Source organism: Rhodamnia argentea, chromosome 9, assembly GCF_020921035.1.
Source record: "Rhodamnia argentea isolate NSW1041297 chromosome 9, ASM2092103v1, whole genome shotgun sequence".
In the NCBI taxonomy this organism is placed as follows: Eukaryota; Viridiplantae; Streptophyta; class Magnoliopsida; order Myrtales; family Myrtaceae; genus Rhodamnia; species Rhodamnia argentea.
The window spans coordinates 24,205,071-24,233,051 of NC_063158.1; the positions used below are offsets into that span (position 1 = coordinate 24,205,071).

The 27,981-nt window shown below is 39.3% G+C and overlaps 2 protein-coding genes and 1 pseudogene across 2 annotated transcripts in view; all 3 read right to left on the reverse strand.

Annotated features, from left to right (window-relative positions):
- Positions 1-27,981, reverse strand: part of LOC115739702 (alpha-farnesene synthase-like) — an 81,962-nt gene that overhangs the window by 524 nt on the left and 53,457 nt on the right. The window lies entirely within an intron of this gene.
- Positions 2,139-6,374, reverse strand: LOC115739772 (alpha-farnesene synthase-like). Its single transcript, XM_030673022.2, has 7 exons — positions 6,017-6,374; positions 4,807-5,062; positions 3,696-4,068; positions 3,245-3,463; positions 3,021-3,162; positions 2,655-2,903; positions 2,139-2,550 (listed from the first exon to the last, which is right to left on the reverse strand). The coding sequence occupies exons 1-7, from the start codon at positions 6,293-6,295 to the stop codon at positions 2,248-2,250; spliced, it is 1,821 nt and encodes a 606-aa protein (XP_030528882.1). The 5' UTR covers positions 6,296-6,374; the 3' UTR covers positions 2,139-2,247.
- On the reverse strand, positions 10,194-25,665 carry LOC115732705 (annotated as a pseudogene).

The following is a 27,981-nucleotide window of genomic DNA, read 5'->3' on the forward strand; positions in this document are numbered from 1 at the left end:
TCAGCCGGCGAGTTCCGTTGCCGTCCGATGATCTGGTCGGAATTTCTAGCACGAATTACCCACAGTCCGTCAGGCAATTGGGGATGTTCCTAAAAGGGCACGAAGGGAAGAGAATCAGGAAAAAGCCAATTTCTTTCTTTTTCTCTGTAGCTTATTTGCCCTGAGTCCCAACAATGGAATCACTGTACGTCTTGAACCTCCCGAACTCTATCAGATATTTGCTCGCCCAGTATCCGAGAGTACCTCTGCTGGCAGCCACAAGTCAGCGATCGTGCCACCTTCGATTTAGCCGTGCCATTACCGGTCCGTGATTCGCAAAGCCAGTCTCGCTTCATTTCGAAATCGGAAAGCGAATATTATTGGATTAGGTGATTTTGTTGATCTCAATTTGATTTGAATATATGTCTTGCCTATTTTGCATAAAAGTGGATATTTTTCAAAATACAGGTTGACTATGAAATTTTTCTTTCCTAATCCACAACTTACCATACAATCGAAAAAGTCTATCTTTAAGATTATTGATGGAATATTCAATTAGATAAGGATTTGGATTCGATCATTAGCCCGTAAAAGTAAGGATTAAAGATTAGTTCAAATATTGTGAAATATTTTAAGAATTGATTGGCATATATGCACTTTCTTGATTTGATATGAATTTGATTTGAATTGATTGATTGCATGTCTAATTTTGAAATATATTCGTCGCATGATGTAATTCTTTCAAAATGATTTGCATTCATCAATTGCCATGTCAAGAAAAATTTTGCATCTTAAAATCGTAATCATGTAGATAATTGCATATTTTTAATCTACCTTGTAAATATTTAGGTGAGATTGCATTTTCTTTTAAAATTACATCTCCGAAATGGTAATTCATGTTAAAAATACATAATCTTTAAAAAGCTAAGGTTAAGGGCGATTTAAATCCTAACATATTTGAGAAATAAAGTATTTTGGCATAGTTTTACTTAGGGTTGTAATTAAGTCCGAAAAAAAAAAATCATTCATGTCATGCATTGCATGTAGTATAGTTCTTTTACCTTTGCATAAATAAAAATCCCAAAAATAATTGTCTGGCGCATGCTCCTTCCAAACCATTGACTTCTGATTGTTGATTAATCGATGGTGCACCCATTTGATCATCTTTGTTAGTGACTTAGGTTAAAATTTAATCAAAGTTGCTTGACAAATTTTTTATGAAATAAAATGGTACCCAAAGGGTATTAATTGAAAAATTAATGTAATCAAATGCTCGGATTCTCAATCCATGGTTCGTAGATCCGATTTGGTTTTCCCGCTAATTTACTTAGGTTTCTTATTAACCTATCAAAAACGATTAGTAGTGGCTCCAATTGAAAACAGTTACATGTTAGTCATATTGAACCTTAAGTTGCGAATTGGTAGGGCTTGAGAGAGTGCGAGTTAGGTTAAGTAAATAATTAATCAAATAATCCATTAACCAAAAAATTAAAATTTGATATATATACCGCTGTCTAGCGGATGTGTAGGTTGATGCTTTGGTCCGGCCAGTGTTGTCTTTGTATAGCTCTCCTTTTTGCCTATACAACCTTGCACCCGTTGACACATGTCTGTGTTTCTATACGTACGAGGGTGGTATATGGTTTTTATTGTATGTAGTGCTTTTGAAAAGTCAATATACACCTTACCTTACCAAAAAAAAAAAATTAAAATTTGGAATTTTATGTCGCGACAAGCACTAATTTGCTCCACTCAACCATCGGCTCCGATCACATTTGTGTGAAGTGCCTAGTAGAAATAAAATAATTCACATGGGGAAATCTCTAGTTAGGTGCCGAGTGACACATGGAATTTGATGAACATGTGGACATACATCAAAATTAATTGGGACAAAATTTGACGCTGAGTTAGAAAATGCAACCAAAAGTTTAAACACATATAAGGAGCATATAAACCTATAGATAGACTATATGGAATATTTCAACACGGTTAAATCTCTTCCTTTCTGTATTTATTTTGGTAAATCCTTTCATTTTTTTTTTTTTACCATCTTGCCGAATATCCCTTTCCTTATCATTGCCAGTCGAAACTTCCTTAAATTCTGTCGTGGCGCGCGAGAAAGAGAGATAGAGAGAAGTAGGTGGGGCCCAAAATATATTGCAACTTCAGATATTTATAATAGACTGACCGTTAATTGAGTTTTCATTAAACAAAACATAAATAGGACACCCTAAGACACTAGATAATTAGAACTTGCGCTTGCATATCTCAATCGAGAGCGAGAGGCTCGATCACAGTAGATAGAATTTGCCGTCTAGTGTCGGCGTCATGGGTGCCGAACCCATCTCCGTTTTGGTAAAGCATATGCGCAGCTCGAGCCGCATTCACGGTGACATCGATATAGGATCGGAGAAATGGTGTCAAGTCATCGCCGAAACAATGAACATTAACGCTTTTCCATGCTCTGTCTATCAATCCCTTGATGTGCTCCTGAGCGACGTCTTCTGATACGTTAGCTTCTCGCATGTAACACGCCACTGATGATGGAGCATCTCCTCTGTCTATTTCAGCCTAATCAAACAGATAAATAAATTTAATGAGTTAATGAAGAATCGATCTCCTTGATTCAATTAAGCCGTTTGTCGTGTTAGTATAGGATTTTTCCGCAAATTCACCTTGGATGTCCTTAAGTCATTGCAGAGTCGAATTATCATGGACACATTATAAATGAGATCCTTGTTTTTCTCCAGCAAATCTGCAACATCCTCCAATTTCATGTGTCCCGCAAAGAAATAAGCATGAGACAAGAGCAGTGGTCCTGAAGATGATGTCCATGCATTGCTCAAGTACTCATCCAAAGAGGGTGCGTAGCCCGAATGGTCCCACTTTGCTTCCGTAAGTAATGCTTTGCAAAAATCAGCCCACTGTGAAAAATAAGGAAAGAGAGAGATTTAATCAAAGATGATTAAATTGTGTAAAGAACATTAATTTACTAGGATGACATGCATTAATGTGCACTTATCCAACTGTTTTTTGCTTACGGCTTTGTTGAGATGCGGTAGTACTCTATGCCAATCTTTGTCCTTGCTGATATCATACGCGATCTCGTATGTAACATTGCGAAGCGCTCGGAAACAGACCTTCATGCACTCGGGAAGCTGTTGAATCTGCTCCGAGTCCCACCTAGAAGCGTTGCATTTTCCGGTCAGCAAAAATGAACTGGACAAAGCCGAAAGCAAAAGACTTGGATGGCATCTCGACCAACCCGGTAATGGCGCGGGTGAAGCATTCTAATTCCTCCAACGAACCATAAAGGTCATAGACATCGTCGATCACCAGTATGAAGATGACAACTTTTGTGAGAGATTTTCGGAGTGAGCTGAACCGTGGTTCCTGAGAGAATCCGAGGGCGTACAAGAAACTCTCAACCGGCCGATCCCTCGTGAAGTCCACATGTTTCATAAGTCCCAGATCCCTCCACCACCTGAAATTACCAAAGCAACTATCAAGATCAAAAGCTACGCAAAACACATTGTGTGTGGTGCAGATAACTTCAAAAAAGCACATTCCTAAAATGAATTTAGACCATATAAATCATGACCGAATTTGTCGTGTTTTAATCTCGACATGAAGGGAAGATACGAACAAGACATCCATTAAAAGAACGATAAGTCTCTACATTTTCTACAGCATTTACGACTACTTCTGAAATTTACCTGAATATGTCTCTAAGATCTTTTTGGTGTGTGGCTTGGACCGTGTTGAAATTGAGCTTGGCAAGCTCAAGCAGATTACTTCGCTTGTTCTCCTGTTGCTCGTACAAGTCGATTTGCCATTTGATGTCGAGCCACTGGACCCTCCAGTGCATCGGAAGCTCCAAGGCACGGACGGCGCGCTCGGAGAGCTGACCGTCCAAACCGGAGAGGCTCTCACGGAGAATCCCAGTCGAGAAGGCTTTTGCTTCGTCCAAAATGTTTTCCCCTTCCAAAGCCAGGTGTGATGCCTCAAGAAGCTGTACCATAGCTTCAATATCTTCGCGATTGCTTCTGTCGAATGTGTTGCTTCCTTCTTTGAAGCTCCTCAATTCATCTGATTACAAATTGAAAGTCGAAGATTTACGGCCGGATGAGAACTGGGAATAATTGCTAACGCTACCGACTATACTCGATATTACTAAATATTAGTACTCGAGTTTTCTTTCAATGAATAAGTGCACTGGAAATCCTAAAACTTATTAAAAAAGTGCAATTGAGTCATGAAACTTTCAAAAAATACAATCAAATTATAAAACTTGTCACATAAATGCAGTTGAGTCCTAAAATTTTCAAAAAATGCCATCAACAAAAGGATTTGATTTTACCAAGCTGGACACGTTTTAGGACTCTTGCACTTTTTAAAATTTTAGGACTTAATTACACCTTCGTGATAAGTTTTAGGACTTTCAACACACTTGTCCGCTTTTGAAATAATCATTTCTCTAGAAATAAGAAGGATTTTTCAGTAGAATTAATTCCATAAAGGTATGTTGATTGTGCGGCTTCTCCAATAGGATGCACTTAAAATTCCTCAATGAGTGACATCAAAGCCGACGCGTGTCAACTTTCAAATGACACACTAGTAACGGATTGGAAATTCTTGTCAATTTTTGTCGGTACATAAACTGGAGCAATTGGTATCCTCAATTGGCTTTTGAGCTTTGGAGTGATACCAAGTCCACTTAAACGTACGAGTGGCCCATGATTTAGACCGAAAGTTGTAACGATAGGGTCTTTAATGTTTAGTGCAGTAGTCTTTAGTATCTGCAGCATCGGACAATCTAGAACTTACCTTGTGAAACGACGTAACCATGCTGTCGAAGTAGCCTAAATCGAAGAGCGCTAGCATAGACGTGACCTTCCATGGTGAAACCATTGGTGGATGCAACTGCTTCAAGAGCTTCTTTCATCTCTTTGTCGAAAAGGTTGGACAACCCCATTTTTGTGATGTTGTCGATCAACTCTAGCTTCGCAAGTGAATCGACTGCTTCCTCGAATATTGGCTTTACATCCTCCACAAGCCGTTCAACCCGTTCTTTATTTCTTTCAACCCGTTCTTTATTTCTTTCTTCCTACATAATGGGGTCGAATTTGCTAGATTAAAATCTAGGGATAAGAGCATAGCAATAGGAAGAAGTCAGTGCTGCTCGACTTTGGTGGTATCATAATTCTAAAAGGAGTTGCTTTGTAAGTTTTAAAACTTGTCATGAAAATACAATTGAGTTTTAAAATTTTCAAAAAGTGTAATCAAGTCCTAAAACTTATCACGGAAATCTAATCGAGTCATATAATTTTCAAAATGTGCAATCAGGTCATAAAACTTATCATAAATGTACAATCGAGTTGTAAAACTTTTAAAAAAGTGCAGTCAGTAGAAAAACTTGATTCTACCAATTTGATAAGTTTTATAACTTGATTATGCTTTTTGAGAATTTTAGGATTTAATTGTACTTTCTAATAAATTTTAAGACTTAATTACATTTTTTGAAAGTGTTAAGACTTAATAACACTTCGTGCCAAGTTTTAGGACTTTCAACACACTTATACCTAAAATCTAACATGAAAAGGCCTCAAATAATTCCAACCATAGAGCTTTGCCAAGAAGTTGTCCTTTTATATATGCATATATAGCTATATGAATTGGTTTGCGTATATTATAGGTTAGCAATAAATCAAGTGTATATGTGATGGCTGACGTGTATTATGACATTGCCTAACACTTGAACATTTCTTGCTACATTTGATAGAATAACCACATATACCAATATCATGCATGTGGTGTTACAAATGAATTTGGAGCGAAACTCTACCGTTCTCAATTTCCAAAAACATCAACGTATGTCTCATGTGTAAATATTTATATAGTTGTATGCCAATGTGCGGCTACTCGTGTGAGGAAGACATCACTAGACCTAAGGAGAACAATCGAAAGAGATCAATGTCGACAATTAACGTCCCAATAAGCTTGAACTCATAAGCACTTGAGGTACAAATTAAAATCTTACGTGGTTGTACTTGTTGTCAAGCGACTTGAGGAATTCGTAATTCCAAAGGTTAGGCTTGTAATTGGCAGATCTCCTTTGATGCATCTTCTCTGTGGCTTGCGGCGAACTTGCTTGGCATGGTCGAAATCGGACTTGATTTGTTTTGTAGGTTGGGATTATCTCACATCGATTGTAGAAGGGGCTGGTGATTAATTTATAATTGCGAGATAAAACCCCACTCGTTGAACTAGCTTTTAGGGTGAGAGAGGTACAAGACCATCCAACAGTATACTCCATAATGAGTGAGTGAAAGTTCAGAAGACTCGTGAGATCACGAATTTGAACAAGTTTGAAGATTGAACGAGCGTGAGTGTTGTTAAGGATAATGCTTTGATTTATATAGGCGAGTTTTTTTTTTTTTTTCTTTTTCAGGCGAGTTTGCGCGTGATTGTTGTCGACCACGACAACGACCGCCTCGTACTACCGCACGTGAACCTCGTACTCGGTCGGTGCCAATACGGACCGCACCCAGTAATCACCAATCACGTTCAGAACATGCCTAAAAACTAGATGAATATACAAGTGCCCGCCTGGCAAAATGCAAGCCATGTTCAGTCCATTGGTGAGTACTCCGTTTCGCAGGTCGTGGAATGCCGAACGCCACCCTCGGATCAACAAGCCCTTATTTTTATTCGATTGCTTCTTGTAATCCCCAGAATTGGGAAAAGAGGGGAAAAAATCTATTTGTATACATCAATTAATTTTTCTAGTCCTCAGAAAAGATATGTAGCCATGAAATAAATTTGAAATAGAAACAAAATGTAAAAAAATTTACTTTTTTTTTTCCAGAGAATAGAAAGAGAAAAAAGCCCAGCGTAACCTAATGCTCATCGAGAGAATTATCAAAAAAGTTCTAAACCTATTGTAATTGTGCAAATTCAGTCATAAACATTTTCTTTGCCAACCGAGTCATAAATCATTTACATTTGTGCCAATTCAGTCTATCCGACCGGATATTACTAAAATGGCATGGTCGGCGCTGACGTGGATAATTTTTAATAATATTTTAGTAATTTTCAAAATTAATATTTAATAATTAATATATTTTTATTTTATTTCTCTCTTTTTTTCCTATCTTCTTCCTCTAGTTGGTCATTATTACTGGGGGAGGTTAGCCTTCCCATGGCTACACGACGCTTGACCTTGCCAGAGCTAGGAAGGTTGAGCCTCACTTAACGATGTCTTGCCCCTACCGGCACCCTCATCGATGGTCGGTGGGGGCGAGCTTCACTTGAGGTCGGTGACCGGTTAGCGGAAGAAGATGGGAAAAATAGAAAGAGCAAGAAAAGAAAAAAAAATTAAAAATTAAAAAAGTGTTAAAATATTGTCTAAAAGTGCCACGTCGGTGTCGGGTGGTCAAACTTGGCTAGATGTACTGAATTGATATAAATGTAAAAGGTTTATAACTCACTTGATAAAAAAAAAAGATTTAGGACTGAATTGGATCAATTGCAATATATTTATGACTTATTAAACAGTTGACAAATACTGAGAGAAGTCGTCTTCTTCACAATCAGAGTGTGGACTTGATTGAGAGTGACACTCTTCTTCACTAACATTATTAATCAAGCTTCAACCACGTGGGTGTGGCTTTGAGGTGAGTGAAATTGCATATTTTATTATAGATATGTTGGTTTGCGAATCTTCAAGGGCAATCTTCGTCGATCTAGGCGAGAGCTGCCCATGCTCGAGTTTAGGATTTCAATTCCAACTTCTTCTTTCAAGAATTTTATATAATCAACGATTATTGGGACATGAATGTTGAAGTGTTTAGACTAGCTATTACCTTGGATTTTTTGACGCCATCTTAAAATATTTTGATTAGTTAAGTATTTACAAAAGTTCAATTTTATCCAAAATTTGAATTGTTAATTTTCCACTGACTTTTTATAACTAAATTAAAAAAAAATTGAGAATAGAAATATTTAGGGTCATACCAAATGCATTTATGTTATTCTTCTAATTTCAGAAATATAAATTTTGTGCAGTTATCAAACGCACTCTTCCGCTCGTAAATTGTCTAGGAAATAAAAATAAAAAAATTACTGAAAAGATATTATTATCGAGAACATAAATATTACCAAATGCATCCTAATATCTTGATGGGGTTCAATATGACACTAGTGAAGCATTTGCGCATTACATGAGATTGAAAAACTGTTTTTTTTTTTTTTACCGTAAGATATTATGTACCAATTATTGTCTATGTTCGCATCCCTCTTTAGGCTAGATAAATTTGAGGAATAAAAATGCGAAAAAAAAAAAAAACAGTTGGGGACATAAGTGGGCCCTCAACTCACTTTGTCTTGTCCTGGCAGAGAGAACTAGACCACGTAATCTTGATGGTACTGAAACGCGAATCACGTTCGTTAATCTTAAACGCGAATCACGTTCGTTAATCTTTGCGTGCACGTTCTTAAAGGTAGAAAGTTGTGGACGTATTGTACAATCACTGCAAAATTGATGGGACGTAGTCCCGCGCCAATATCACTTGCCCAGGCACAGGTGGAGAAGTTGAATCTAACCATTGTGATTTTTATAGAGAGAAGATTATCTCGCAATTTCTTTCTCTCCAAGTATACAACCATTTCGAAGCAATAATAATGCTGCAAAAAACAAGTGATCAAGCAATAAAATGGGCAGAAAGAAGAAATAAATGGGTCAACAAATTTATTTTGATTCGATCGGTGTGATCTACTCTATGGGAAAAGTAATACGGGGTTCCATTACAAATCAAGTGATACAATGAAATTTTAACCACACTTGAATTATTCAAATATTCTAAGTGTTTTCAAGCCTCCAATTATACCTAATTCACGCAATATTTAACTCTCGTAATTCCGCATAAGGTAATCTCTCAATCATACAAAAATCACCATCAACATGCGACTTCCATTGCTTGAATGAATTCAAAAGAGTATAGCAAATTCCATATGAGCAGTGAAAGTTGAGTCGATGTAAAGATTATTAGAACATGTCTCAAAAAGTAAGTGCAAATTCCTTTGATATAGATAATCTTCGGTGCGTTTCTTCCAAAGTCCAAAATCCTTCCAACCAAATTTACTGATTTTAGCTATTTCTTCTTCTTTCACCATCAGTTCGATTTAAGTTAGCCAAGTTTGGATGTTATACTAATTGTTACAAAAACAAGTGATTGAACAAGAAATAAGTTTCCGACCAAAAAAAGAAAATGAATTGGACATCGGGTTTATGTGATTTGATCGGTGTGACCTAGTTCATGGGGAGACCAACGCTAGATTTTCTATAGATCAACAGATACAATGAGATTTCAAGTAGACTCAAATCACTCAAACATTCATAGTATTATCCAGTTCTAATTATGCTGGATGACTCACATAATGTTTAACTCTCACAATTTTTCATAAAATCATGTCTCAATCTTTCATAGGAATTCACAACTAGTACCAAAAGATTTATCAACTTTAAAACACTTGCAATTTCATTGGGAGGTAATTCATGATCATGCTGCAATTTGATTGTTCTGATAATAAAAAAAAAGTCCTCTACTCAGTTGTGGAGTTACGATACCGACTATTATTATAAGTGATGAAAGTGACCATACGCATTCTTAGCCTAAAGGGTCACACATTGTTGAATATCCACCTCATCAAATAAGCTTACAATAATTTTAGAATGTGTTTCCGCGGCACACGGGAATTCTAGCACTATCCTATCCTGTTTTGTCCGTGCAATTTAATTTTTTTATTTCATTCGGATGGTATCTAAGTCACAAAAAAAATAGAGAAATGCTTCCCTAACAGTACTATTAGGGGCAGTACAATCTCAATTGTAGACCTATACACAATTATCACGTATTTTGCATAAAACATTCATTAATTGAGAGATCATTTGATCAGAAATAACCGACAGTACTATTAGACAGTCAGGCTAATAGCTTCAAAAAAATATCCTGGGAGCGCAAGAGAGATGTGCTATGATTTTCACCCGCGGATTGACTGATGGATTTGGTTTTATTCAATATAGTTAAATAACAAACCTTCGACTCGGCATAATTGTAATAAATTGAGGGATGATCGAGCATTCATTAAACAAAAAATACCAACACAAATAGTACACAAGAAGACACAATTTAATTAGAGCTTGTGCTAATATCTCAGTTGAGAGAGAGAGGCTCGATCATGGTAAATAGAATTTTCCGCCCTATATCGCCTTCCTGGACACCGAACCCATCTTCAAATTGGTAAACCATATCTGCAACACGAGTAGTGCTCATGGTGACATCGATGGAGGGTTGGAGAAACAGCGTCTCGGCATTGCCAAAGCATTGAGCATTAATGCTTTTCCATGCTCGATTTATCAATCCCTTGATGTGCTCCCGAGCGACGTCTTTTGATACGCTTGCTTCTCGCACGTAACACACAACTGATGATGGAACATCACCTCTGTCTATTTCAGCCTAATCAAACAAATAAATCAATTCAGTGTGTCAATGAGGTTCGATGTACTTGATGCAAACAAGCTGCGTGTTGTGTTAGTACAAGTCTTTTTGGCTAGCTTGAATTTGTACATCCTGTCAAATTCAATGTGTTTGAAGCTTTTGTCCAGAAGATTGATAATTACCTTTGATGTTCTTAAGTCGTTGCAGAGTCGAATTATCATGTACACAATGTAAATGAGATCCTTGTTTCTCTCCAGCGAATCCGGAACATCCTCCAATTTCACGTGTCCGACAAAGAAATAAGCATGAGACGAGCAGTGGTCCTGAAGATGATGTCCATGCATTGCTCAAGTACTCTTCCAAAGATGGTGGGTAGCCCGAATGGTCCCACTTTGCTTCAGTAAGTAATGCTTTGCAAAAATCAGTCCACTGTGAAAAATAAGGAAAGAGAGATTTAATCAAAGATGATTAAATTATGTAAGGACCTAAATTAATTGGGGGCGACGTGCATTTATATGCAGTAATACAACTATTTTTTCCTTACGGCTTTCATAAGATGTGGTAGCACTTGATGCCTGTGACGTCCCGGAATTTCGATATTCGTAAGAAAAATGGATTCGATAAATTTTAGTCATGAATTTCAACTTGGTAGATAAATATGAATTTTTGAGGTTTTAAAAGGCAATATCTGATTTATTTTAAGATATCGGTTAGAGAAAGTCGAGTTAGAATAGTCAAACCGTCGAATCGCAGGACTGAGATCCTTCACACTTGAACCTAACCTTAATTTATCCCGGCGAGTCAATTTACTAAAACTCCTTTAGATATTTTCATATCGGACAAAATAATTTGAAATTGATTTGACTTGTTGGACTCCCTTTCCTTTCTTTTCACGTCAGCCATCCCCTCGCTCCTCTTTTCTATCACCCTCTCTCTCTTACTTTTCACTTCCTCTCCTCTCTCTCCCCCATCTGCCCATGCGACAGCCCCCATCCTCACGTACTGTTCTTCTTCCTCTTCTTTTGCCTTCTTGCTCTTCTTCATTCCTTCGACAACCCCACCTTCACCGAACGCAGGCCACCACGGCCAGTCCATCTCTGTCGCCCCTTCGTGGTCGCACCGCCCCATCTGCCGTCGTCAGCTTCGTTGGCCACTGAGTCACCGATCCCGGGCCAACCGATGCCCGACTGTCGCGACCTAAAAATTAGACTTTTAGGTTAATGGATTACTAGGTTAATTAGATGAATTAACTAACCTAATACGGATTCTCCCAAGCCCTACCAATTCGCAACTTAGGTTTAATTTTTAATTTAGGAGCCGCCACTAATCTTTTTTGGTAGGTAGATTAGATACCTAAATAAAGTACGGGAGAATACTTTATTTTCTGCCAACCAGAGATTTAGGGTTCGGGGACTTGATTATGTTAATTTTTAATTAACACCCTTTCGGTACCAAATTTCGTGAAAATGCCTTTTCCCGATTGATGATTGTGATTTTGATTTCCATTTTTTTTATTTTCGGAGTTTTTTTTCATTTTTTTTATTTTTTGGATTTTCCATTTTTTTATTTTTTCAAATTTTTGAATTGAAGCAGATGAATTTGAACAAAATTAAACGAAAATGCCCATAATATACCTTTAAATCCGATTTTCCGATAAATCTTCCAATTCCCGAAGATCCGGGCTAGAGCAAGATTTTATTCGTTACATTCTCGGGGATTCGAGCTAGTATGCGGATAGTGGTATAAGATATCAACATCCCTTCTCGCCAAAGGGTAGAATACGAAATCTTATACTAAATTGCCATCCCACCCCATAAGATCATGGTTAAGGCTTGCAATTTAATATTATGAAGGGTCAGGCACAAGGGAGCATATATTATAGGCAATTTTGTTTAAAAATGTTCAAATATTTATTAAATTTTCGAAAATCCTTAGGGGATTCCGGAATTTTCAAGGAGATAAGCTCATATCCACAAAGGATTGATATCTTTTAATTCAAGAAAATTTATCTCTCGAGATCTGAAATTTTTTAGATAATTCCTCGAATTTTAAAGATATATTCGGAATTCCCAACCGAGATATAGATCTTATCCGATATGCTTAGGATTCGAAAATTTTAAATAGAGCAACAAAAGATGTCAAATATTCTAGAGATAGGCATAATATCCACAAGATTTGCTCAAGATTCCGATTTTCCAATTTAAGCAAAAATCCTTACGGATAATGTCAAGTAATCCGGAAAAATTCAAACAAGATAACTTTGATATCCAAGTGTAGAATTTTACCTTTATCTTGCGAATTGCAATCTCCTAATTCGAACTTTGCTCGAAAAACCCTGCACACCAAGCTTGGGAATGGACTGATCGGCTAGGGAATTCCGCACACCTAAAGGACTTTGGCAAAGAGAATTTTGTATTGTCGATAAAGCTTAATTTGCAGCGGCAATTTAAAGCATAGATCCACCTAAAAGAAACAACAAATTGCAGGGAAATTGTGCAAAAAATGGTAGAACACGCAACCCCGAACAGCCCGTAAAAAAAAAAAATCGGCTCAAACTAGTGTTGATGGCTTGGCAACGAACAACCCATCTCAGCGTGGTCATGAATGGAGTCAGATTTTCCATTTTTTTATGCACGCACTCCTGCTAAATGTTGACCGAACGTGGTCTTGCATTGAACATATAAGTCTCCAATGGATTCATGCGTGAACTTGGAGTTAGCTGCATGTGAGGGTGATCAACGACACGATCTGGCACATTGGACTGTTCTGGCATCACTTTTATTTTCTTCGGTCCTGCACTCCACTTAGCAAAAAATATGACAAAATTAAACTCCGTTAGAATCCTTCCAAACCTGATCAAAAAGTGGTGAGTGATGCGAGGAAGGATAGATTTTTCCGATCTTAATTCTTAAAACATCAAGGACCAAGATTCTTGAAGGAAACTCCAGGGTTGTAAACACTGCAGCGGCTGCATCGTCAACAGGTTGGGAGGCGGTGAACGGCCATGCGGCTCTCCGTTTGAAGGTCTATTTGTCGAAATTTGCTCGAATATCGTCGAACGTAGATCAAATAGCCTGCAAAAACCAAAACTTTATAAGTGGTAAACGGGTCGTCGGCTCAGGGAGCACCAGATGGATCGACATCGCTGGCTGAGTGGCGGACGTTGTTTGCGAATCTATTCAACTCATCCTTTGCCTTTTCTTGAACGTTCTGTAGGTAGTACCCTTTACGTGTGCTGCCCCATAGTGGAGATATGTGTTCTCCCTCCTCAATCGTCAACCTCCTACATGCTGAAGACTCCTCTTGGCCTCTTCTCCGATTGTTCCATCTCCAAGGAGAGCAAGAGTTTTTTTTCTTTTCTTTCTCCCAGTGATCACCTTTTTCCTCTCTCACGACTTTCTCTCCATACTGTGATCATGTATGTCAATGAAGGAACCTCCAATGGCCGTATATTACAATTGAATTGGCCTCCTCAAACCCTAGGCATAACACTTGTATTTATAGATAAAAGTGTCACAAATCAAGTGCCTAAAGTTTCTTAATTTTTGCAAAATAAACCCGGGCTCAAAATATAACTTGAATTAAGTCCCGAAGGGTGTAATTGCACAAATTGATCCTTGAATGAGATGAAAATTTTGGCCTAGCCATATGGATGGGCTAGTCCAATTTTTCATGTCAATTGTGAGCTTAATTAGGCTTTTTCCAAATAATTGCCATTTTAGATAAAGCCTTTTTTTTTTCTAAAATGTAAGCTCCAAAATAGTTTTAAATTTTCGGCACATATGTCCATGAATTGCCAACAAATTTGCCCATCAATTTAAGTCCAAATCATCTGGCAAATTAAGCTCGGTCTCGCACCGCTGATCCGGATAAATGCTAATGCAATGCATGAATGAAAAATGACTTAATTATTTTTGTCTAGAACTAAAAGATTAGCTCTAATTTTCATGCAAAAATAACAAAAAAGGAAAGTCAAAATTTAGGTGTCAACACCGACTACCGTCCTCCAAGCCGCGGTGCCCATCGAACCGGACCGCCACCTCCGTCCCGCCTGCAGCCAAGCCGCTCGAGACCCGCGACCTTGTCTCGATCCGCCGTCGTCGTCGACCCTCCACCTCGTCTCGATCACCACCAAACCGCGAGACCCGCGACCTCGTCCATTTCCGTCCACCCACGCCCCACCTCCACCTGCCTGTGTCGTCGTCGTTCACACGCCACCACCGCCCGGCCTCGGTCGTTGCGGCCCACCTCGAGTCGTCACCGCCCCGACCTCCTCCAAACCGCGAGCCACAACCTCCAGCTTAGTCGCCGAGCCCCGCCGATTTCGCCCTCTACTCACCCGACCCCACAGCCACCACTCAAGACCCACAAGATCCGGGTGTTCCGGTCGCCGGAATCGCAACCCCCGTTGTCATCTCGAGAGCGTGCCATCGAAATTCCTGCTCTGTGAAGAGCACCGGCCATGAACAGTATCGGCCGTGAATAGTATCTGTAAACAGTTTTCGTGAAATGTCTTGTAGTGAATAGTATCCATGAATAGTGCTCGTAAACAGTGTACTGAATAGTACTCGTAAAAAAGTGCCATTAATCATATTCATGAACAAGATCGTGAATAGTATCCATGAAAAGTGCTCGTGAGCCGTGCATCCGTAAACGATAATCGTGATCCGAAATCGACCCAACACCAACCGTCGATTTTTGTGTGAGTTAAATCCCTAAACCCGATTAGGGCGCTAATTGTGCTTAGTGCAATTAGTGTAATTAATTTAATATGACGTTTAGGTAGTTTAATCGTGGTCGGTTAAATAGAGATTGAGTTTAAGTTAAATGGTCACGATTAATTAAGTCGGTTTACTAGTTAGGTTGTTTGCGGCTATTGTTGATAAATTGGACCGATTGTTTGGGTAGTAATTGTCGGTGTGTATTGGCGAGCGAGCGATAGGACAGAGTCGAGTGAATGCTTGATTGCTGGTTGGATTGGACCGTTGATAGTTCAATTTTATGAAATTAGATCAGTATGTATCGTCGAAATTGTGGCGCATGTCCGGCTATTTGTCCCGATTATTGCTAGCTCGGATGTTGTAATTGGATTGTTGGATGTTATGGACGAAAATTGTGGGTATCGGTTCCACGTTTTCTAGATGCAAAGTCTGGTGGATAATCTGCGCATTCATGCAAATCGAGTGAAATCAAACTGCATATTTCAGCATGAAAACGGCATGGTGTCGAGTCTTTGATCATGACTGCATGAGCATCCGGCTAAGTGTAAAGATAAGAATTTGACCGATTGTTGTCGGATGCGCTTGAGTGGTCACTTAATGGTTGTTCCCGACATGATTGTGCCGTGTCAATCGGAAGTACACGACTTGTCGGATGCCCGTCAATCCGTGTCGCCGGATTGATTGGATGCCGGTCGCAGTTTGTGACGGACCGACGCTCCTTTTGGAATGCCTGCTATGTCGTGCCGTGTCGATTGGAATTACACTAGCATAGTAGTCGCCATCGCCGAAGTAATGAGACGATGCTCGATTCTCGCAGTAGAGCACCAACTGTCTAATGTGTTAGGCACCAACTATCTAGTGTGCTAGGTCATGTGGCATCATCTGTTAATAATTGGACTTCGTGTGGTGTCTCATGTGTGCAAGTTGATGTGATGCCTTGCCGGTTGTTTGTCGGTCGTGATTGTTGATTTGAGTTAAGAACAAGACCGGCCATGAACAGTATCGACCGTGAATAGTATCCATGAACATTGCTCGTGAACAAGATCGTAGTGAATAGTACCCCGTGAATAGTGTTCGTAAACGATGTACTGAATAATACTCGTAAAATAGTGCCATTAATAATATCTGTGAACAGTATCGTGAATAGTATCCATGAACAGTGCTCGTGAACTGTGCATCCGTGAACGATAATCGTGATCCGAAACCGACCCAACACCAACCGTCGATTTTTGTGTGAGTTAAATCCCTAAACCCGATTAGGGCGCTAATTGTACTTAGTGTAATTAGTGTAATTAGTTTAATATGACATTTAGGTAGCTTAATCGTGGTCGGTTAAATAGAGACTGAGTTTAAGTTAAATGGCCACGATTAATTAAGTCGGTTTGCTAGTTAGGTTGTTTGCGGCTATTGTTGGTAGATTGGATTGATTGTTTGAGTAGTAATTGCCGGTGTGTGTTGGCGAGCGAGCGATACGACAGAGTCGAGTGAACGCTTGATTGCTGGTTGGATTGAACCGTTGATAGTTCAATTTTATGAAATTAGATTAGTATGTATCGTCGAAATTGTGGTGCATGTCTGACTATTTGTCCCGATTATTGCTAGCTCGGATGTTGTAATTGGATTGTTGGATGTTATGGACGAAAATTGTGGGTGTCGGTCCCACGTTTTCTAGATACAAAGTTTGGTGGATAATCTGTGCATTCATGCAAATCGAGTGAAATCAAACTGCATATTTTAGCATGAAAACGGCCTGGTGTCGAGTATTTGATCATGACTGCATGAGCATCCGGCTAAGTGTAAAGATAAGAATTTGATTGATTGTTGTCGGATGCGCTTGAGTGGTCACTTAATGGTTGTTCCCGACATGATCGTGCCGTGTCGATTGGAAGTACACGACTTGTCGGATGTCCGTCAATCCGTGTCGCCGGATTGATCGGATGCCGGTCGCAGCTTGTGACGGATCGACGCTCCTTTTGGAATGTCTGCTATGTCGTGCCGTGTCGATTGGAATTACACTAGCATAGTAGTCGCCGTCGCCGAAGTAATGAGACGATGCCCGATCTCGCCAGTAGAGCACCAACTGTCTAGTGTGCTAGGCCATGTGGCTTCATCTGTTAATAATTGGATTTCGTGTGGTGTCTCATATGTGCAAGTTGATGTGATGCCTTGCCGCTTGTTTGTCGGTCGTGATTGTTGATTTGAGTCAAGAATAGTATCGGTCATGAACAGTATCGATCGTGAATAGTATCGATCGTGAATAGTATCCATAAACAGTGATCGTGAACAGTACCGCAATGAATAGTGCTCGTAAACATTATCTTGTATAGTACTCGTAAAAAAGTGCCATTAATAATATCCGTGAAATGCACCGTGAATAGTATCCATGAACATTGCTCGTGAACGATAATCGTGATCCGAAACCGACCCAACACCAACCGTCGATTTTTGTGTGAGTTAAATCCCTAAACCCGATTAGGGCGCTAATTGTACTTAGTGTAATTAGTGTAATTAGTTTAATATGACATTTAGGTAGCTTAATCGTGGTCGGTTAAATAGAGACTGAGTTTAAGTTAAATGGCCACGATTAATTAAGTCGGTTTGCTAGTTAGGTTGTTTGCGGCTATTGTTGGTAGATTGGACCGATTGTTTGAGTAGTAATTGCCAGTGTGTGTTGGCGAGCGAGCGATACGACAGAGTCGAGTGAACGCTTGATTGCTGGTTAGATTGGACCGTTGATAGTTCAATTTTATGAAATTAGATTAATATGTATCGTCGAAATTGTGGTGCATGTCTGGCTATTTGTCCCGATTATTGCTAGCTCGGATGTTGTAATTGGATTGTTGGATGTTATGGATGAAAATTGTAGGTGTCGGTTCCACGTTTTCTAGATACAAAGTCTGGTGGATAATCTGCGCATTCATGCAAATCGAGTGAAATCAAACTGCATATTTCAGCATGAAAACGGCATGGTGTCGAGTCTTTGATCATGACTGCATGAGCATCCGGCTAAATGTAAAGATAAGAATTTGATTGATTGTTGTCGGATGCGCTTGAGTGGTCACTTAATGGTTGTTCTTGACATGATCGTGCCATGTCGACCGGAAGTACACAACTTGTCAGATGTCCGTCAATTTGTGTCGCCGGATTGATCGGATGTCGATCGCAGCTTGTGACGGACCGATGCTCTTTTTGGAATGCCTGCTATGTCGTGCCGTGTCGATTGGAATTACACTAGCATAGTAGTCGCCGTCGCCAAAGTAATGAGACGATGCACGATCTCGCCAGCAGAGCACCAACTGTCTAGTGTTCTAGGCCATGTGGCTTCATCTGTTAATAATTGGACTTCGTGTGGTGTCTCATATGTGCAAGTTGATGTGATGCCTTGCTAGTTTTTTGTCGGTCATGACTGTTAATTTGAGTCCAGCATTGCATTATGCGTGGCTGAAGATTGGTAAGCTTGCATGTGGTTGAAATATCTGCTCTTAGATGATGGGACTATTTGTTAGGATGTCTGAGCGAATCAACGCCCTAGCCGGGCTTAGGCGTTGACTCACCGAGATTTTATATCTCACCCCGTTGTTGTTAAACATTTTCAGGCCCTTAGATGTGGAGAACTGGAAGTGGACGTGGACCTTATGGGAGTAGTTGGGGAGTCGTGTTAATTTTGACCTGGTATCTCTTAGAATTGTAGCAAGTGGCCTGAATAATGGACTTATAGATATTTCACTGCTTTGAGGTTAATAAAGATAATTAAATACAATATGATATTTGCTAAACTATCGTGATTTGATTGATGTGATGTCTTACTTATCTATCCCCGTTGATTGAATTGTTATTTGGGAGTTGTACGTTCCGCATGCACCTAATAAAAGATAAAAATAAAGGGATAGATCGATGACGTGCTTAGGATGTCGTCATTTATGACCCGAGGCGATTTGGTAGGGATGCCGCGGGCCTGGGAATCGGGGCGTGACGATGCCAATCTTCCTCCTTGCCAATATCATAAGCGATACCGTATGTAACATCGTGAAGTGCTTGGAAACAAACCTTGATGCACTCAGGAAGCTATTGAATCTGCTCCAAGTCCCACCTAGAAGATTGGAATTTTCCAGTCAGCGAAATTGAACTGAACAAACATGAAAGGAAGAGACTCGGAATGCGCCATGGCGAACCTAATGATGGCACCGGTGAAGCATTCTAGCTCCTCCAACAAGCCATAAAGGTCGTAGACATCGTCGATCACCAGTATCAAGATGACGGCTTTGGTGAGAGATTTGCTGAGAGTGCTGAACCGTGGTTCCTAAGAGAGTCCGAGGGCGCACAAGAAACTCACGACCAGTCGATCCTTCGTGAAGTCCAAATTTTCCATAAGTCCCAGATCCATCGACCACCTGAAATTGCCAAAGCAATTGATCAAAACCAAAAGCTATGAAACTCACAACATGTCCGGTACAGATAACCTCAAAACTGGCACATTCCTAAGCTGAATTTAGCCCATATATTGTGAGTAATTAAACGAAATTCTCAAATGCCCTACATGCATGCATTGAGACTATTCTTGTTTCTATATCTAGTTAAATGTTTTGTAAGAGTCAATGAATCTAAATGCTAGATACATTTATGATCTATTTTAAAAGTAAAATTGAGAGTCGCCTTGTGATCTTTTCATTACGGTTAAAAAAAAAAAGCTAAAGACTATTCGTCTCATTCTCTTCCTTGAGTTGTGAGTGTTTTCACTTTTGAATTCTATCATATATCATGAGTGCGTTTGTTGTGTTTTTAATCTTGACATGAATCGAAAAAATGAACATGCCTTCCCTTAAAAGAACGATCCCGGTTGAATGAGTCGCTGCATTTTCTATGTCTTTTATCATACTTAAAAATTATCTGGATATCTCTATAAGATTTCTCTGGTATGTGGCTTGGACAGTATTGCAATTGAGCCTGGCAAGCTCCAGCAGGTACTTTGCTTGTCCTCCTATTGCTTGTATAAGTCGTCCCATTTGATGTCCAACCACTGTACCCTCCAGTGCATCATCGGAAGCTCCAAAGCGTGGACGGTGCATTTGGAGAGCTGACCATGCAAACCAGAGACTCTCGTGGAGAATACCACGTGCGAAGGCTTTCGCTTCATCGAAAATGTTTTCGCCTTTCAAAGCCAGATGTGATCCCTCAAGAAGCTCTATCATAGCTTCAACATCTTCACAGTTGCTTCTCTTCAATGTGTTCCTTCCTTCTTTGTAGCTCCTTAATTCATCTCATTTCAAATTGAAAGTCAAAGATCTAGAACCGGACATAACCTAGAATAATTGCTGATACTACCACTAATACTCGATGTTACCAAATATTAGAACGGACGACTACTAATGACTAAGAAAATATTGTTGGAAAACAGTGGATAATAATGACTATTGAGTGGATTGTATGCATTCAATTCGATAGGACGTCTCTGGGGACGATCCCTTCTTCGCCGTCTAGTATAGTCTACGCTTTCCTTTTGTGATCCTTTCTCCAGAAACAAGAAGGCTTTTAAGTAGAGCTAAGTCCCAATGGGAATGCCGATTGCGGGACTTCTCCATTAGGATGTACTGAAATTTCCACTTAAATGTATGCAACGTCTCCATTATTGATTGAAAGTAATTCTAGGGTGTTAGGACTGGTGTGGGGGCAACCAACTTTTGTACGGTAATCTTCATTATCTTCTGATCTTATAATACCGAAACGTGACAGAAAATTGGCTAAATAGAAGAATTGGAATTGATAATGAGGAAGAATTTGTTCTCTCACGTACGAATATCAAATCGATTGAATAATGTCAAAGTCTGCAATCTAAAATCTGTAAAAGTCTGCTCCAAAAGAAATCTTAAACACCTTTTTTTATAGTGTTAACCCTAAATAACCTAGAAAGCACAAAATTACAAAAACGCCACTGGAATTAAAAATGCCTAAAACAAAAAAGACTCGCAAATGCATCATCCTCCCCTGCTAGAAAAAAATATTCACCCTCGAATCTCCTTCGACTTCATTGATAAGAACACCTACTTCTGGAATGCCTCTTCCTCTTTCTCATCTTCTTCCTCTTCCGGCCTCTTTTTTGGAACTCTGACTTGAACAACAGACTATTCTTCACCCCCTTTCTCAAATCTGATTGACCTAGGGTAATGGTCCGGCCATCCTTCTCAAAAGTGTAACTATTTCTGAAGCCGTCATAATTTCTCCATTTAGAATGTGCAGCTCTACCATTATCATTGTTAGCAGCTTCCGCAGCCAAGGTCTCATATATAGGACAAATTATTTGCTCCAGGAATGATGCCGAACCCCTTTCTGTTCTACAGCTTGCAGCAATGTTAGCCTCTCCATGATTCAACATTGCATCTAATTCGTTTGCCAAATTGTGAAAGATATAGCAGATACATTCAGGAAGGAACCGCACATTTGCACCTTTACCCCATATGAGAAAGTATAATGAAACCATAAAGAGCTTCCTATTCCTAGTAATTGCTTCTAAGCTATTCCAAACAAGTCAAATCCGCAAGTATCTGCACCACTTGATATAGTTATCCAGCACCTTCAAGAACACCTCATTGACTGCTTTCTCAGCTATTTTAGGATCAGTCTCAACTGGTATGCTAAGTCGAGTCTGTGGATTCGCTAGAGCAAGAACAATATTCTCACGCTGGATGAGTTTTCCAACACCATGGGGATTTTTAATAGCATTGGAAAGCACTGGTGCTTCCAAAGGAACAATATTGTAGGGAGTAAGCTCCCTAGCTATTGTTGCATCTCATTTCTTGAGTCTTCGCAACTCTTCTTGGATGAGTTTTCCAACACCATGGGGATCTGCATCTTTGCTAAGTGTCTCCATGACCTCAACTAAAGCTCTCAAGGTACTGAACACCTTTTTCCTCGCTGAATATCTGAGTTCCAACTCTCCAAAATTAGCACTATAGCTCCCAAATTCGAGCAATCTTTGTTCTTCCCTCTGCATATCATCCACTATACCGCCTCTTGTAGCGTTGATAAAACTCCCACAAGTTTTCTATATCTCCACTGCGATCAATCGGTGCCCCATCCTTGGCAAGTTTTTGCTTACTAATAGACATTAAACCAGTCTTGAATTGGAGAACGCCTTCGAACACAACCCTAGCCATTGGCTCCCCCACCGGCCCCTTCTCGAAAGCGGCAAAATCTCAGCCATCCACCTCCCACGCGGCCATCCGCGCAGCCGCCTGGGGGACGTCGCCAAAGGTGACCTCGCCGCTCTTCGCCGACATGATGGCTTCTATCGTCTTATCTGGATCCGCATCCTCTTGCTCTCCATCGGATTCATCATAGACTGGATGTTCATCATAGACTTGATCCTCATCAAAGATTGGATCTTCATCAAAGATTAGATCTTCATCAAAGATTGGATCTTGAAACTCAGGAATCTCGATCTTTATCCTGAAATTAAGAAAAGTGGACTGACTTCCAAGTCGTACTCCTCGATTCCGTCCTTGGTTCAGATCCTTGAAAGGATTGACGTCCTCTTCTTCATCATCGGATGGATCTTCAGATTCCACTCCTTTTTCAGATTGGACATTCAACCTCGCTCGCACAAGTTGTCGCTCCAAATCCTGGATTCGCCTTCTCTGCTACTCAATTTCTATATCTCGTAGGTCTCTTAGACGCAGCTGTTCGTCCGCTTCGAGAACGACTCCACGTCCCCGGCCACCACGAGCTCGCCGTCCACTACCACCGCGATTCTGTTCAGCCATCGGTTCAAGACAACCTATACCAAATAATGCCGAAACGCGATAGAAAATTGGTTAAATAAAAGAATTGGAATTGATAATGAGGAACAACATGTTCTCTCATATACAAATATCAAATCGATCGAAAAATGTCAAAATCTGTAATCTAAAATCTGTAAAAGTATGCTCCAAAAGAAATCTTAAACGCTCTTTTATATGGTGTTAACCCTAAATAACCTAGAAAGCACAAAATTACAAAAATGCCACTAGAATTAAAAATGCCTAAAACAAAAAAGATTTGCCTTAAGTGCATCATCTGACCTTGTGAAACTACATGGCCATGCTGCTCGAGGAGTCCGAATTGAAGTGCTCTGGTATAGAGATGATCTTCCATGTTGAAAATGCCATTGTTGGTGGATGCAACCGTGTGAAGAGCTTCTTCCATCTTAGTGCCGAAAAAGTTGGACAACCCGAATTTTCTCATGCTGTAAATCAACTTGAACTTGGGGACTGGATTGATTGCTTCCAACCAATATTCCTCCACAAGCTGTTTTACCAGTTCTTTGATTCCTTCTTTCTACGAAATCGAGTTGAATTTGTAAGATGGAAATCTACCATGAAAACGCCTCAATTAATTCAATCTATAGAGCGATGCCAAGATGTTGTGATTGTAGTACAAGAATATTTAGAGCTATATGAATTGGTTTTACACGTTATATGTTAGGTACAAATATCAACACTTGAACATTGATAGCTACATATTATTGGCAATGACATATATCAATATGAAGCATTTGATGATACAAATGAACTTGGAGCAAAACGTTACCGTGCAAAATTTCAAAAGGCATGTACAAATATACTTGCATGATTGCATGCCAATGTCGTTCTCTCGTGTGAGGAAGAGATCACTAGCATTGAGGAGGACAACCAAAAAGATCGGTGTCGATAAAATTGGCGTAAAGGGGAAACAAATGTTCACTAAACTTATGTAATTCGATTAGTGTGACCTACACTATGGGCAGGGTAACACGCTGTTCCATTATGAAATAAGTGATATAATGAAATTACAACTAAACTCAAATCACTCAAATAATTAAGTGTTTCCTAACCTCCAATTATACCTAATAACACTTACATTATTCAACTTTCGTTATTCGCATGAGATAATCTCTCAATTGTACATAATATTTCACAAATTTTACGACAATAATCATTGACTTCAAAACACTCACAATTTCTTCAAGATGTAATTCACAAGCATGCCGCAAACTGATTATTATAGCCAAAAAATTCTCTACTCACTTATAGGCAAAAGTCAGAACCACCTCTGATATATGTAGTATTTGGATAGAAAATAGGAAACCCTTTTAGCAAATTAGGACGAGGTTTCATAAATGGGCTTAAATTTGAGACATATTTTAATGATCTTCACATTGGCTCGACATCGAACTCAAATAACAATTGTCTCACTAGAATCCAAAATATGCTAATACTTTCCTACAACCTTTCATGGGCTCAACGTCACGGGTATCTTCTAAGTGAAAGTTGTGTTTGAACTTCTCTATAACCGTGTACCTCAATGCAGCACCAACACCACTTGCACTCTTAGATAGTCCATAATGATATTTAAATTCAACCTCGCTTATCACGGACATAGAAAAACTACCATTGCATCCATATCTTTAAGGAGATAAACAACATACCTTGTCGAACTAAGTTGCTATGGTAATTATTTTTTCTACGGGCTCCATCTTAGTACAAGCACCACTTGTGTTGATTATTGCACTAGAATACACTACCTCATGAGTTTCTGGATGCAACTTCATATTAAGTTACCATATGTAAATTTAATTTAAAGCACCATGACCGATTACCCCATCCTTCCGTAAAGCCTATGAATATACACGTTCTAGCTTTCCTAGGGAGATTACCATTACTAGCTTCAACCCGACATAGAAAACCCAATGCTTGAAGAACAAAATAATTCGCAACATTACCGACCACATATACTTGGGAGTTCGACACCTGATCGCAATCGATTGGTATCTATTCACTAGGTAGCTCGTTATACTAATCGTATCCGTCAGGAATCTCTTAGCCATAACATCACTAGGGCATTTTATAGCCCGATTCTAGTAATCTTTTGCTGATCAACTCAACAACCTATTGATGTGCACTAAAGCGGTGTCTCATTATGCCTTTCTTCATGTATAGTTCATTTAACAGCTCCAAGCAAAACTTTATTCTACTATTAGTCAACACATGCTCGATCATCTTACTAGTCTTCGTTCTAATCAAAAGCTTTTGATTATCTTATCCTTAAAACAATTTCAAGTTTGTGCTGCAACACAAGCACCCATATCTTTCTTGAGTAGTTGTCCACAATTATAAGCATAAATCCGTCACTCTTCATTGAAGGAAATTGTGATAGCCTGCAAACATTCAAGTGAGTTAACTATGTAAATTCCATAATTTCTATGGCAATTATAATGGATTGCACTTGTCATTGCTTGCTCAAATTTCAAAATCTACATGCATTTAATTTCTTAGCCATATAACCACGTAGTGGGATCCTTTCACTTAAAACTGTCAATCTTCTCCTACTAATGTGCCCCGAAAGCATATGCCACATAAAAACTCTCGAATAGTTACATTCGATGTCTCCGCAGCAAAATCTGCTTGTGTCTCCTCTTGAAGCTCATTCAAGCCTTTGTACTTGATTTCTCTCATTATCACAAAGCTACCTTGAAGAATTTTCAGAATTTCACTTTCTAAAGAATACTAATACCTAGCCGAATCCATGGAACTCATGGAAATTAGATTCTTCTTCAACTCTAGAATATGCCTTATATCAACCAATGTCTTCACAATGCCGTCAAACATTTTGATTTTGACAGCATCAACACCCACAACATTGCATTGTTTCCTAACAACGCTTTATCGCTATCCATTCTCCGATAAGTAGTAACTAGTTCTTTTTGGTGTAGCGGAAGGGATAACAAGAATCTATAACCTAGTAGTCTAACGATGAATCCTTAGTCAATGACAAGACACGATCATTATTATTCAACCATTGTAGTAATACTATCGGTGACTCAACTCTAATTCTCTTACTTTTCTCATTTGCTAGATTAATTCATTCCAGTATAAGATGCCCCTATTGCCGCAATTATAATAGACAAGACCACCATTCCTAAGTTAGTACTTCTATCAATATGAGTGCTAGTTCTTCCTCTACCTTCTCCTACTAAATCTATAAGCCAAGGTTTACCATATTCTCTCTTGTTGAGGTCTTAAATCAAAATCAAATCGCAAACCTTTTTATGCACCTAGCTTCTGGACACTAGTAACAGTATTGTTCCAACTGTCATGTAGTAAGGATAATACAATCAAAGTGCGTACCTTATCATTAAGTCAATTTCAACCGGAACCAATTAACTAAAGGTGACAATGAATTCATTGATATGCTTACTGATTGACACACCTTCATGCAACTTTAAGTGAAGCAAATGTCACATTAAGTAGACCTTGTTAATTATAGATGGCTTCTTGAACATGTTCGACAGAGTATTCATCAAACCTGTAATTGGACTACTCTCCAATGCCAATTACTATTTTTCATTAAGCTAATTGAAACATTATAAGTCAATTGTTGGGTGGTCTTGAGCCTCTCTCATCCTAAAAATTAACTCAAAAGTTAAGGCTTTTCCTCACATTTATAAATCGACCACCGGTCCCTCTACAACCGTTGCGGGACAACTCCAACAATCTTCCCTTCACACATCGGGCCCTAGTTTGGAGGCAATGACAATCAGTATCTCTCCCTTGTGACTCTTGGATCAAGACTTGTTGGTAACCTATGCTCTGATACCTATGTTTGGTGATCTTGGGCATCTCTCATCTCAAAAACTAGCTCAAAGGTTAAGGCTTTTCCTCATACCGATAAACCAACCACCAAACCTTCGACAACCAATGTGGGACAACCCCACTATCAACGTCAGCCGAATAACTTCTAACTCCTATCTATTTAGCAAAGCCTAATCATTTTGCTTCATCAATTTAGCTTCTTCCAAACCAAAAGTAAGTGCAAATTCTTTTGGTATAGATAATCCATATTGTGACTCTTTCAAAATCAAAATCCTTCCAATCACATGTGTCGATTTTAATTTTTTCTTCTTCTATCACCGCCAATTCGATTTAAGTAAGCCATGTTTGGCTCTTATACTAATTGGTACAAGTGATTGAACAAGAAAATAAATAGAACAAGAAAATGAATTGAACATTAGGTTTACATGATTCGATCAGTGTGACCTAGTCCATGTTGAGAGCAATACAAGATTTTCTATAGATCAATCGATACAACGAGATTGCAACTAGACTCAAATCACTTAAACACTCTTAGGGTGGGTTTGGATTAGCTTTTCCAAAGCCCCTTGGGGAAAATGCAAGGCATTTGACAACCATTTTCGAGGGGATTTTTTTTTATGAAAGTTGGCCATGGGAATGCTGAAAGCTCGATGCTAGTAGCTCAATGCTGGTAGGGACCAACATCGAGCTTTCAGCATTTAGCCAAATGCTAAGCTAGGGTTTTTTCTTTCAAAACTGTCCTCACCTTTTCTTTCAAATTCCAATTTTATCCCTTATTTTTTATTAAAAAATAAATTAAAAAAATAAAATGAAATAGTAGCAGCTGGCGAACTAGATCTAGCTTGCTAGTGGCCATAATCGAAGCCGCTGGGGGTCATGCGACCTTTGGCGAGGGCCGCACAACCCTCGCCAGCCGTTACCTAGGCCGCGAACCTAGGCAATGGCCATTGGGGTTTGTACAACGATAGCGGCATCCGTTTGGGGTCACAGGCCCAAGCAACCCACCCTAGCCAAGGTTCACCCGACCCCAAGCAACCATCATCGGAGTTCGCCCGAAACCTGGCGGCCTCGACCAATGGCTGCCTGCTCTAGATCCGGCTTGCTGGCAACCATCGGCCTATACCCTAGCTTTGATTTTTTTATTTTTTTTATTATTTTTTTTTTGAAAAAGAAATATTG